General features: G+C 45.3%; 1 protein-coding gene and 1 long non-coding RNA gene across 2 annotated transcripts in view; one reads left to right on the forward strand and one right to left on the reverse strand.

Annotated features, from left to right (window-relative positions):
* Nucleotides 1-4,024, reverse strand: part of Ccny (cyclin Y) — a 117,495-nt gene extending 113,471 nt beyond the window's left edge. Inside the window, exon 1 of the mRNA XM_004659725.2 lies at nucleotides 3,832-4,024. Coding sequence (XP_004659782.1) covers nucleotides 3,832-3,985 — 154 coding nt within the window. The 5' untranslated portion in view covers nucleotides 3,986-4,024. The remainder of the gene's footprint in view (nucleotides 1-3,831) is intronic.
* Nucleotides 4,025-5,156: 1,132 nt separating this feature from the next.
* Nucleotides 5,157-12,555, forward strand: LOC123460816. The gene is made up of 3 exons (XR_006637218.1): nucleotides 5,157-5,442; nucleotides 6,569-6,671; nucleotides 11,228-12,555. It is a non-coding gene; the product is annotated as an uncharacterized LOC123460816 (long non-coding RNA).
* Nucleotides 12,556-14,414: the final 1,859 nt, after the last annotated feature.

The raw sequence follows: 14,414 nt of genomic DNA on the forward strand, positions 1-14,414 counted from the left end.
ACCCTTGCTTTTCCCCTTTCACTTAATCAAGTCTACACGCGGTACTGTTGCAGACAGATTTTATTTCTTTATGTAAATCACTTATGTTTGTGTATACATAATGTGTTTGTGGGTATGTGTGTAGAGGTATACCTTGGGGTGTTGGCTCTCCCATTCCACACTGTTTTGAAATAGGATCTTTTGTTTTGCTACTAGGAAGGCCAGACTAGCTGGCCCATGAGCTTCAGGAGTCTCCTAATTCCCACACTGTCAGAAGACTCATTGGGATTAGATACCTGCCACTTTGTGTTCACCTTTACATGGGTGCTGGAGATACAAACTTCGGTGGACAGGCTTGCAGAACAAACACCTTTAACCAGTGAGCCATCTCCAAAAGCCGACCCCCCCCTTTTTTCTTTTAAAAGCAGTGGAAATGAATGCCATGATGAAAGGCCTCCTATCACAGAAGACAACGCTAGGCCACTTGCTGTAATGTACCTAAGAACATCTGCCATTTACTGATCATATGGCTCTGAGAAAGTCATTTTTCCTCTCTGTGCTGCGTGTGTGCACGTGCCTATGTTTAAAAAGGACAGTAAGGATCAGATTGCCCATAGAGGGATTGTGAGCACCAAACGAACAGAAGCCAGGCGCTCTGAGCAGTGCTGGGCACAGAGTGATCAGTTATAATGGGTGCAGCTATTAATATCACTATTCAGTGGTTTCGTTTCTTGACCTCTGAATACTCTTATGAGAAACTTGGAGAATAGATGAAATCTAATACAAATTTCAAAAACAATCGCACACTAGTTATATAGGTATATAGAGTACAAAGAGCTATGCAGTTCCCAGGAAAGTATCACAGAAGTCCACCTACCAAAACTCAGTCACTGACATTCCAGGAGACGAGTAGAACATGAACCCCTTCGTGTTTGGGGGTAGGGTGAAGGAAGCCTTGATAATTATGTTGCATCTCTGTCATGTAATGAAAAGTGAGGTATCGTAGACGAACCACGAACTTTGAAACTTTTGATAGTACCAGTTGCCCAGGAAGTTGAGCACTTCAGCTTTTGATTATATCAGAGCCAACATTTCTTTAGATAAAATTTAAAAATATAACTACAGAGGACTGTTCCAGGATACCCTTGGATACCAGAATCCATGGATACTCAAGCCCCTTTTAGAAAATGGCCAAGTGTTGGCATACAGCCTATACACATCCACCCATATACTGAAATCCTCTCCAGATTTACAAAACCAAAAATAATAGAAATGCTATAGTGTAACAGCAACAGGGAAGTCTGCACATATGCATTATGGACCCAATATTTTAAAAATACTTTTGGTCTGTAGTATAGAGAAATCTACAGATATGGAGCCCAAAGAACTGCATGGCCAACTCTCAGAAATTTAAATAAACAGGTATATAAGGGGTGCATAGATATGTAGGGCATCTACACAGACTACTGACATAAATCTGTTATTACATGAACCTCTACCAATACTCCTCGAGATGCAAGTTAACACTTTTACCCACTGATTCTGAGGCACTTTACCATGCTTGGAGACCCTTAAACATACTAATATATATACCCAGCCCCAGATTTCTGTTCTAAGTGATACCAATGATAGGTTGTAGACTAGATAAATGATACAAATATTATTAAATCTGAGAGACAGAGAAGCCTCCATTAGAAACACAATTAACCAGCTAAGGCTATAGTTCAGTTGGTATAGTGCTCATGTACCATGTATGAAGGCCTGGGATGAACCCCAGGGACCACAGAAAACCAGGTGTGATGGTACATGCCTGTGCTCCCCACACTTGGGAAGCAGCAGCAGGAGGATCCCCCTTGGTGGCATAGGAAGCTTATGGTCAGCCTGGGCTACATCAGACCTGTCTCAACAAAGAAACCCTATTAATCCAAACCACTCTAAATCTACAAAACAAGTCTGCAGCCTTCCAAATGTCCTTTCAGAAATGCCCAATGGAGTTTTTTTTTTTTTTTTAACTGGAGGAACATACCATATCATTCCTTGTTCACTAGCCAAATACTTCTCAAAATCCTAGTGCCAAACAGCTTGCTACAATCATATACCCTTTCCCATTTCCTTTCAATACTAATATACCACTTGGTTCTTAGAAATGCAAGTCATTTTGTTTTTACTTTTCCTTCCTACAGCTTGTTTCTGATCTATCATTTAAAGCATAAAGCAATGAATGACCAAATACCAGTGTCAAATGTAAAGGGAAAATGATTCTGCATGTTTTTGTTTGCCATCATTATAATGGACTACTTAACAGCTTTCTACAATTAACTCATTCCTTCATTCCTCCCTTAAGATATAATATTTACGGAATCATTATTAAATACTAGACATTTCTTTCAGATGCTTGGGCCTGAGTACTTCTGCTCTGATCTTTCTAGCTGCCTTAAAATGGTAAAGGAAAAAAAAGCATGACTGTAGCTCAAAGTGCTCTAAAGAGCAGGCCAAGGAATGTCTAAAATACACCCGAAGAGTCAAGTGGAACCATAATTTACCACGAACAATAGGTGGGTTGGTTTCCTTCCACATGGTACTCACTTAAGAAACTTGCTGACCAAAAATGATGAAATTGCCACAGACAAGAAACTAACAGAAGACAATGAAAAAGTTCTTTCCTTCAGTGACTTAAATGTGGCTTTTCACCTTACAGGGAATGCTCCAACCCAAAGGCCACATGAACGAATGAAGACAAACTCTGTCAATTCATTTCATACAAAAAAATGTTTCCAAATTAGTTCAACTAGATTATCTGTGAGAGGATTTGAAGGCTAAGAGAGAGAGAGAGAAAAACCAAATCATAAAAACATATTTGAATTTCAAGACTTTTTACCTGAAAATTAAATAAACTATACTTTATGCCTGATACATAAACTATTCCTTATAAATATTTAGAGGCCATAGAGCTTGTAGAAAACAATACTGAGGAACCAGGAAGATACATAAAACATTTCTAGGTGCTGTAATTCTGCCCTTTAACCAACTTTACACAAAGTCTAACCAAATGCTATTCATATCATTCATATGAACTATTCATAGGATTACAATTCAAACTCATGCAAGCACTTGATGACTTAACCCAAAGCTACGTGACAAACCATTTTTAAAATATACTTTCATATTCACATGGGTGTGGTGTGTGTGTTTAGGTTCCAGAAACATGCACCACGTTTTGGGTCCGGTTTTGCTTGGGTACTGCGGAATCAAACCAAGGCCAGCAAGCTTTGCAAGAAAAATGCCTTAAACCACTGGGCCATTCCTCAGCTACTGATGATCTTTTTGAAAGCATTCTGACGTGAAGCCCTGACTCCCAATCTTGTAACCACTCCCTTAAAATGCATACACACATGTACATGTACGAGTCTATTATGTGTGCACACACATACTCCCTCAGGCCTGGTTTAGTTTTTAAGGGGGGCAGGGGTAGAGTCGAACTGCAAATGCCCTGAGAACTGTTCTCCAGCTTCAGGAAGCGACTCCGAAATGGGAATTCACCTCGCAGTGACAAGGCTCGCTCACCCTTTGGACACACACACTCCCCTTGGCTGGAGGCTCCATCCAATAGCGTCCAGACAGCCCCAGCCCCAGGTGTCACCTGGCGACCTCGCACATGCACACGGGCACTCCCCATGCCCGGCCCGCGGAAGCTCCGGGGCAAAGTTTCGGGGGGCTCACCCCACCCGGGACCTCCGAGAGGTCACAGAGGCTGCGGAGGACGCGCACACGGACCGCGGCTCGGCTCGGGGAGAAGCCAGGCGGTCCAGCCCCGGGGCGGGAGGCCGGGCAAGGCCCCGCGATGCCGCTCACCGTCAATATTCTCCCGGTCGCTGATGTGCTGCAGGTTGCAGCCGGTGTCCTCACGACTCAGGTCCGTGTCGGGGCGGTAGGACTCCAGCCGCGAATGCGCATTCCTCCGGAGCTTGGGGCTGGACGACACGCAGCACGAGGTAGTGTTCCCCATCGTCGGCGGGCCCGGGCTCCGGCGGCTCTCGCCTGGCTCGCGGTCCCCGGGCGCGGGGCGCGGGCGGCGGGCGTGGACGGAGGTCTGCCCGCGCCCCGCGGGACGACGGAAGCCGCGCCGGCCGCCGGGTCAGCAGCAGCAGTAGCAGCAGCAGCAGCAGCGGCGGCGGCGGCGGAGCCTCGCCATGGGCGGCGGCGACGAGAGGCGGGCGGGTGTCTGCGGCCCCGAATCCCTGGGCCTCGTGGTCGGCGCTTACTCCCCGGGGCCCGTCCGCCCGCGGCTGAGGAGCGCCCGAATCCGCGCGACTGCGGCCGCCGCGCAGAGCTCACCCCGCCGCGGCCATGGCGGGCGGGCGGCGCCGCGCAGGCCGCCTCTCCACGGCGCTCCCGGTCGGAGCCTGACTCCAGGCGATGGCCTGGAAAAACGGTTCCGGTTCACGCCGGGGACATGCGAGGGTGCGCCGAGCCGCCGAGTGGGCGGCGGGAGTAGGCGCGGCCGCAAGCCCCAGCGGCAGAACGCGACGCGCGCGAGGATGCTCCAAGCGCCCCGCGCATGCTCGTCTTAGGCCACGCCCCTCCGGGCCGCCCTCCCACTGGCCCGCCCCGCACAGGTAGGCCCCGCCCCCCCGCGCTACGCCCCGCCTCTATACGCACAGCACCACCTCACACGGACGCTCGGTCGGCCCCGCCCCCCCGCGCTACGCCCCGCCTCTATACGCACAGCACTACCTCACACGGACGCTCTGTCGGCCCCGCCCCCCCCGCGCTACGCCCCGCCTCTATACGCACAGCAACACCTCACACGGACGCTCTGTCGGCCCCGCCCCCCCCCGCGCTACGCCCCGCCTCTATACGCACAGCACCACCTCACACGAACGCTCTGTCGGCCCCGCCCCCCCGCGCGACGCTCCGCCTCTAAACGCACAGCACTACCTCACACGGACGCTCTGTCGGCCCCGCCCCCCCGCGCTACGCCCCGCCTCTATACGCACAGCACTACCTCACACGGACGCTCTGTCGGCCCCGCCCTCCCGCGCTACGCCCCGCCTCTATACGCACAGCACCACCTCACACGGACGCTCGGTCGGCCCCGCCCCTCCCATCTGCTGCCGCCCTCGGGCCCCGCCCCTTCCGCCTGCCCTGGAAGCACATGCGATTGGCGGAACGACAAGGTGTTGAGGGTTGTACGACGGCATTGCGGAGCCGCGGACCCTGGCGCTGGGACCTCGGTACTGTGAGGTCTTCGGTCCACTACCCAAGCGAGGCGACTCAAAGTGAGTGGCCGCCCCCGGGGAAGCTGCGGAAGCCTGCCCCGGAGCCCGGCCGCAGACACCCGCGGGGCCCTCCGGTGCCGAGGCTGGGGAGACGCGGCTTCCGAGGATTCTTAAGCCTTTGAGAAGGGATCTTGTTCATTGGGGAGCGGGCTCTTCTCTATGACGCTTTGCTGAGGACTTGATGGTGAGCTTGTTTTGAGCCCTGAAGCTAAATCCTGTCATTGACTTTATAGTTAGAACAGGGTCTGAACTGGGGCCCAGTGAGCATAAGATTGCAGAAAACTATCAATCTGGGTATTTTTTCAAAATAGTGAAGGAATCGTGGAGGATGGGTGTGCAAGGTCTCAGTACAAGATGATGAAACGTCGAGATACCAAAGGGAAGAGTGAGGGAATTGATACTTAACGAGGGTTGCCCCTGCGTATACATTTAAAGATTTTGTAAATATGTCACATAATTCTTCACCTGTTCTTTTTTAAAATATTTATTTATGTGCAAGCAGAGTCTGGGCACATCAGGGCCTGTTGCCTCTATACGTATACAAACTCCAGATATATGTGCATCTGGCATGGGTACCTGGGAATAAAACCCAGGCCATCAAATTTTGCAAACAAACACCTTTAACGGTTGAGCTCCCTCTCTAGCCCCTTGTTTTCTTAATGATAGTTTAAAATTTACTTAGTAGCAAGCAGAGAGAGTGGGAGAATGTGGGCACACCAAGGCTTCTAGCCTCTGCAAATGAACTCCAGATGCATGCAACACTTTTTGTATCTGGATTTATGTGAGTTCGGGGAATTGAATCCCTGTTGTTAGGCTTTGCAAGTAAATGCCTTAACCATTGAGCCGTCTCTCCAGCCTCCTTGTCTTTTTTTAAAAAAAAAAAACAAAAACCTATGTTGTTCCTCCACCACATAGGATTGCACTTACTGCTTCGTATGGTGATGTTGCAGTCAGGTTCATGCGGCTGGCAGAAAACACCCAGCCAAGAGCAGCTTGTAAAAGAAAAGGGTTTATTTTGGCTTAAAGGGGAAAATGATGGCATGAGCAGAGGGTGGATATCACCTCCTGACCAATATCAGGGGTACAACAGCAACAAGAGAATGTGCCAGTCACTGTCAAGAGGGACCTGGCTATAACACCCATAAGCCTACCACCAAAAGTACACTGCCTCCAAGAAGCTTTAATTCCCAAATTGCCATCAGCTGGGGACAGAGCATTCAGTACACCTAAGTTTATGGGGGATGCGTGAATCAAAGCAGCATGGATTGGGGGGAGGCCCATGCTCTGAGCTCTAATAATGCCATTTGTAGGGATAAGTGGCAGGTGACTTTGGGAAATAAATGACTGCAGAGTCCTGGTGTTGACCAGATGAGAGAGGACCTGTTCAAGGGACAGTCTAGAGGATTGCAGGAGGTGAGTAGAGAACACAAAATACTGTCATTAAGGTTGTACTGAACTTGTTTATCAGGAGAGTTTGGTTGGGAATGAATGAAAGGTGTTCATTCAGATTTTCTGGGCTACAATATGCAAAGAATATGAAAATTACATTACCTGCTTTTATGATTGCTTTGTAACTTGTGCTAAGTTATTGCCTGTACACCTCACATTAATAAGTAACTCAACATACACTACAGCCTCTATTTGACCTTAAAATAGCCCTGGGGCCTACAGAGCAACTAAGTAGATCCCACTGAAACTGGCAGTACTGTTACTCCCTCTTTAGAATCTATCACAGCTTCTCTTTGTTTCTGTGGTTGTCCAGAACCTGGCACTCAAGTCCTCCGCACCAGCCAATCAGAGCTGCTCTCAACTCACTTCTATACTTGCCACTCTGGCCCCTTACTTCTGCTCATGTAACCTCATCGCCATCCCCCTGAAGCACCATTTCCCCTCCATGCCAAGCTGCACACATTTTTGTATGTATTTGTGTATGTGGTACGTATGCATGTTTGTATAAGTGTATATGTCTGGGTACATGTGTGTTTGCAGGTGCATAGTTACATATGTGTGGAGACCAGAGGTCATCATGAGATGTATTACTTAGTCCATCCCTGCCTTATTCTTTTAAAAAATATTTTATTTATTTGAGAGCTGGAGAGCAAATAGAGAATGAGTGTACCAGGGCATCTAGCCACTGCAAACAAACTCCAGACACATGTGCCACCTTGTGCATCTGGCTTATATAGGTACTGGGGAATTGAACATGGGCCCTAAGGCTTTGCAGGCAAGCATCTTAACCTCGAAGCCATCTCTCCAGACCCTTGTTCTCTTTTTTTTTAACTTTACATTGACAGCTTTTATACATATTGACAATATACCATGATCATAATCCCCTCCTGCTCTCTTCACTTTGCTCTTAACCTTCCCCCCTCCCCTGAATCCCTTCCTTCTAACTAGTCTTTCTTCAGTTTTAATGTCATCACTTCTCCCTCCTATTATGCAGGTCTTCTATGGGTAACATCAGCCTCTGTGAGGTCATACATATCAAGGCCATTCTGTTCTGGAAGACAGTATTGTAAGTCCTCCTCCCCCTCCCTTTGATGCTCACATTCTTTCCACCACCTCTTCCTCAGTGGTCCCTGAGCCTTGGAGGGTGTGATAGAGATGCCTCACTTAGTGCTGTACACTCAACTGTCACTTCTTCTCAGCACCTTGGTAATTTTTGAGTCACATTAGTGGTTATTGCCATCACAAATGAGAAGCTTTTCTAAACAAAAGTGAGAGTAGCATTAATATATAGGCATAAATGTAAGTGTTTAGAGGGCATATTGGTCATCTCCACCTTACTCTTGAAGACAAGGTCTGTGGTTGAACCTGGAGCTCACCAGTTTGGCTAGACAAGCTAGCTAGCAAGTCCTAGGTGTCTTCTTGCCTCAACCTCCCCAGCACCAGGATTACAGGTGCATACGGCCACTCTGGATTTTTCCTTGGGTTCTGGGGGTATGAATAAGCACTTCATGATTATTCTGCAAACACTTTATGCACTGAGTCATCTCCCTTGCCCTGCATACCTTTTAATTCTAATTAACCTTAATGCCGCACATAGCAGCTCTTTTTTAGTGGATTCACAGGAGATAAGTTGTCCCTCCTACGTCTGTGTGGAGCTGGGGCACAGCTTGGTGGCATAGCCCTTGCCTAACGTGCACAAAGCCCTGAGTTGCATTCCCAGAGCCCCAAACTCAAATGGGTTTTATCTAAAACTCTCATAAGCCACTCTCCTCTTACCTTGTATAGTTTTATGCATTCATCTTACCTACTTAACTAAGCTTGTGAAGGGGGCACATATTTCTCTGATTTTTATCCCCACTCTGTTTCCTTCTAGTATGCCCCCCACCTTCATTTTTCTTTCTTTATTTATTTTTTCTCAGTAAGGGAAGAAGGCCAAATGATGAATTGGAGGGGACGGGTTTACTATTGCTAATTTTCAGTGATAATTCCCTTTACTTGGGATTGTGGTTTTGTTTATGTTGCTTATTTTTTACTCATGGTATGGTGGTAGAGATGAAACCCAGGGCTTCCAGGATGCTGGGCAAATACTCCAGTGAACTCCACGGATAGCCCACAGATTGAAATTGTTGAGAAAGTTTTTTTCTCACTATTTACATTGAGATTCTTTTGAGTCTTAAATAGCTGTCAGCAGTAGTAGATAATGTTTACTGCCTTTTGCTTTCCCCTTAATTTTATAAATCAGGAAAGTAGTCCTGCTGAAATGGAGATGCACCTTAGAGCTTAACCCTCGCTGGTGTGAGGAAGAAACCATTAGAGAAGAGCAATTTACTGAGCTGTCACTTCACAGCAAGAAGCCAGAATTCCACAGCCTAAGCTGTGGAATTATTTTTTAATCCAGAAAACAACCCAAGTCCTCCAGAAGAAAAAGAACCCCACTGCATTTGTGTTCTTAGCTTCTTATTGATTAGCTATTTCGATTGACTTTATTTTCATTTTGTCTAGTTTGGTAATTCTTAACCTAAGGGCAACTGACCCATGTTTTAAACAATATTTTTAATCTCTGAGGAGAAGTACTTCTGGCATCTAGAAGGCAGAAGCCAGGGATGGTGCCAAACCACCTATAATGCCCAGGGCAGTCCCTTCATCAGAAAACTCTGCAGGTTGAAATGGTGAGAAGATGAAGACAAGAAAGCCTCATTTAATGTTTCCAGTCATTCACTTAAAATATCTCGTTCAGTTTTTATCTTTCAGAACTTGTCTTGGTGCTTTCTATAACATCTGAAAGGACAGAAACTGCATTTTATATATTAAAAAAAAAAAGTAGGGGATGGAGAGATGGCTTAGTGGTTAAGGCATTTGCCTGCAAAGCCAAAGGATCCCAGTTGGATTCTCCATGACCCATGTAAGCCAGATGCACAAGGTGGCACATGCATCTGGGGTTCGTTTGCAGTGGCTGGAGGCCCTGGCTTACCTATTCTCTACCTCCCTCCCTGCCTCCCTCCCTTTCTGCCTCTGCCTCTGCCTACCCCCCTCCTCTCAAATAAATAAATAAAATATATTTTTTTTAAAGTATCCAGTGAAGTGTTTTTTAAAAAGTGTTTCCAAATAAAAGGATTTTTTTTAATTCAAAACACTTTTTGTTTTATCAAAGTAGTGTTTTACTCTAACCCCAGCTGATCTGGAACTCAATCTGTAGTCCCATGCTGGCCTTAAACTAATAGGATCCCTTACCTTTGCCTTCATAGGGATTAAAGGTATGTGTCACCACATCCAGAAAAATTTACTGCTTAAAGAAGTTTTGGGGGTCTTTTTGCTTTATTTTGTTTTGAAACAACATCTCAAGTAGCCCAGGCTGGCCTTGAACATCTGATCTTCCTGTTTTCCCTTGGGTGTATAAGCATTTAGCACCATGACAAGTTTTTATAAATGACAACAACAAATTCTGGTCTCAGCATTTTTGTTTTCACATATTTCTAGAAACTGTGTGTGCATGTAATACACTCCCTGAACTCTGCCTAATTGCAGGTAAACAGGCCTCTTCAATTTTCTCCCTTAGAGTAAATGAGAATACATCCATTAATCTTTCTTAGAAAACAAGGAATCTTTAAATATATATAATATATATCTATCCTTGAGGTGATGGGTAAGTGCAGAAAGCACCACTGGATTTATTCTGTTCAGAGTCAGAGATAATAGGTGTGCAGAACTTTTGCTTTCATCATTGGATATTTATCCATATTTTTTCTTCTAAAATAATGAGGATATACAGTGTATAAAATTAGATTACATTTTTATAACATCATAAAGATTTCCCCACACTGGGTAATGTTTTCTAAAAACATTAGGCTGTGCATGGTGGCATCCGCCTGTAATCCAGCACTCAGAAGTCTTCCTAGACTTTTTTTTTTTTTTTTGGTCATTGCCATAAAAAACAATTCTTAGATGAACATTTTTATATGCTTATCTTTGTATCTGCTTATTTCCATAAAAAGAATGATTAAGATTGGAATTTCCAGCTAATCAAAACAACATTGAGACATGCTCTTACCCCAGCCAGAATGACTGTCATCAAGGAAACATAACAAATGCATCCAAGGATGCAGGGAAAGAAGAACCCTCATCTGCTGTTGCAGAGAATGCTAACTAGGACAGCCACTGCAGAGATCATTGCCTCAAGAAGTCAGGGCTGGGGGGATGGCTTAGTGACTAAGGCACTTACCTGTGAAACCTAAGGACCCCCAGGTCCCACATAAGCCAGACACACAAGGTGACACTTGCACAAAGTGGCACGCACATCTAGAGTTCGATTGCAGTGGTTGGAGGTCCTGGTGTGCTAATTCTGTCTGTTTTGCTCTCACTTTCGGGAGGGGGCGGAGCCAGTCTGTTGGGTTTGCCTCAAAAAAAATTAAAAGTTGGAACTAGAACTCCCACGTGACTTAGTCATGCGTTCCTGGGCATATGGTCTAAGGGCTTTTCACACTGTACTGCAGACATACTTCTTTTATCCATATTCATTGCAGGTCTGTTTACAATAGCTAAGAATTGGGATCAACCAAGATGCCCACCAACAGATGAATGGAAAATGAAAATGTGCATATACACAGTGCAAATCAATTCAGGAGGACAGAAATATGAAATTATGAAGTTTGCAGGAAGTAGATGGATTTGGAAAGAATCATTTTTAAGTTAAGTGACTAAGACTCAGGAATACCAAAACTTGATGCATGTGGGTCTTAGCTTGTAATGTCCATAAGTGTGAGTATCTATAAGGAGACAAATGTGAATAAAACCTATAAACATAGAACCACAACCAAAAGAGAATCTAACAAGACAGGCTTCTGTCAGAGCACTTGATTACCTACCTGCCTGAGGAAAAAGGTAAGACCCTAGTGCTGAAGACATCACATGTCGCCAGCACAGAACAGCGAGAGATCTGGCTGGGATCTGGAAGGAAGCCAGATCCCAGATGGTTAGCCCATATTGTGGTGGAAAGCACTACATGTGCTGCTGGGGGAAGTGGCCAACAATGTTGTGAGCAAGCTGGGGACATTTCTATACAGAAGCTACCAGTCTATCAAGATGCACACACACACCTGTGCTATTGTGTCACCCAGCCTAAGTGGGTAACCCAGTGGTGCTGTGGTTGGCTAAGAGAGCCATTCAGTGGAAAGGAACCCATAGGTGGTACTGGGAACCAAGTCAGAATCCTATGGAGACTAGGATCATGGACTCCAATGAGAAACTCCCACTAGTCTTTGGCCAAAAGTGAGGCTATGCCCATCAAAATCTCTCCTAATTAACTCTGCTTATCCACTTTAACCTATGCTGATCTCACTGTCCACTGAAGAATCTGTTTTTCTTTAAAAGAAGGCCACAAAAACCAAGCACAAACAATCTATCAAGAAGACAATAAAAGATAGCTGTCTTCCCATCATGAGATGAGCCACCCCTCAAATATCAGCTGGGGGACCTGGTGAACCCACAGAGGTATCAGGTTAATGAGCAAGAGTGCTGCTTCCATAGTGAGCTTGACAACCCGCTCCAGGGTGATGTGACAGACACTGAGGACACTTAAAACGCACCAAAGCAGAAACCAGAAGTTGCTGAGAGCTCAACACTAAAGTAGACTTAAAACAACCACCTCGGCTCAGGGAATTTTCAGAAGAAAGGGCAGAATGATTGTAAGAGCCAGAAGGTGGGAGGGAATATCCAGAGGCACTTCCCCCGTACAGTGACCGTTGCTGTCACAACTCAACCCACAACGCCACAGTGAATACCAGCAATCCAACCAAGGAGGGCTCTCAGTGGAGTGGAGACAGGGAAGAGGGAAATCGTACCAATGCATGAAGTGTCCATTCAAAGCTTCTACTTAATTTTTTTTTTTTTTAAAAAAGGAGGTGGAAAAGGAAGGAAAGGGAAAGGGGTATGTGTGATACAAGGAATAGGACAATTGGTGGGAGGGAGGAGAAAGAAATCAATAAAAACAAGTTGTTTTGGAAAATACAAGAATGAGTGATAACTAAATCTCTGTATGCCAACTAAAAATGAGTAATAACTTTAAAAAGGGTTGGAAGTTCTAGGCCATTTTGACCCAAAAGGAGTATTTTAGATCTCTTGCTAAGTACGGTTTTATAATATTTTAGAATGGTTATACCATTTACACAAATAATTGTTTCATTATTGGCATTCCAAACTAAGAGGACTTTTGGCTGTCCTGTGGGCTGTGTTAGATGAGTGTCCATAGCATTTTTATACACCCATATTGACATTTATCAATGTGTTATCCTTACCTGCATTTCCCCATGTAAATGCTGAAGTAGAAAACAGCCCCTGTCACAGGCCTGGGAATGGCAGCACCTAACAGCACCAAGCCACTTTCCTGCGAGAGGGGAGGCGGCTGTGGGTACTCGTCACTCATCCAAAAGCAGTTGTCTCAGTTTCCTTTCCCTGCAATTGATGAGAATAAACTTCAGCACACCTAACATGAGAAAACTGCATATAACTGGAGACTTGTAATAACCCTGATGTCTCTTCAACATGCTATTGTTTTCCCAAATTCCAAAGCACTACACTATGTCCTGATAACATTCTCAATAAGAAAAAGTAGTTCCACTGTTGCTAACAGCTTCTCCACTCACATGTCTGTATTACTAACAAGAAAAAAATAAAGCTTGAAATCAAGCTGTAACAAAGCTAAAAGCCTTCTCCCTACTGGCTAGCTTCCCTAGTGCTGGAATATGCTATGCAGAAGACTGGGTATTTAACAGTCTTACCCAGCATTTCACCCTGTGAACCACACCACCAGCCAGCAAGGCAAGACAAGCCCACCACTGCAACAGTGTCATGACTTATCAGACAAGTGACTGCTATCTGATTAAATTTGAGGTCCATTTCATAAGAGAATCCATGGGAGTGACTGAAAAACTAGTCAAAAGCTGATAGTTGGGAATGTTACAGGCTCTAGGGGGAAAGCTAGTATTGTTTTTTGATGAAATGGACATGTTTTGCTCATCAAATTGTACTCTAAATATTTATGCTTACATTCATAGATCAGTGGTGCTTGTACTTGTGATTTAAAAAAAAAAAAAAAGCATCTTTGTACATGGCAGTGACTCATCAGAGTACTGAGAAGAAGTTACAGTTAAGTGCCCAACACCAAATACACCCACCAAGGATCAGGGAGTATTATGGGGGAGATGGGAGAAAGAGTGTACAAGCCAGAGAATGGGGAGGAGTGCTTTGTAATGCTCTCTTCTGGACATGAAGTAGTCCCTGCATTCATGAGCACACAGTGGCTGGTGCTAGCTGCTTAATATTGGGTCCATCAACATGTCATCATGGAAAATAATAGAAAGTTAAAAATATGAAAGACTATCATACTAGAACTAGTTGAAGAAAGACTTGAAGGAGTATGAGAAGATGATCATCGAAATATATATGTCAATGTATGAAAATTGTTAATAAAATTATACTAGTTAAAAAAAATCATGAAGTCAGGTATGGTGGTGCACACCTTGAATCCTAGCACTGGGGAGGCTGAGGTAGGAGTATCGTAGTGAGCTTGAGGCCAGCCTGGGATTCAGAGTTAGCTCCAGGTCAGGCTGGGAAAGAGTAAGACCCTATCTCAAAAACCAAGTTGAAAGGGGGATGGAGAGATGGCTCAGTGGTTAAGTGCACTTCCTACTCATGCATGAGGCCTGAAGGGTC

Source organism: Jaculus jaculus, chromosome 5 (genome assembly GCF_020740685.1).
Source record: "Jaculus jaculus isolate mJacJac1 chromosome 5, mJacJac1.mat.Y.cur, whole genome shotgun sequence".
NCBI classification, from domain to species: Eukaryota; Metazoa; Chordata; class Mammalia; order Rodentia; family Dipodidae; genus Jaculus; species Jaculus jaculus.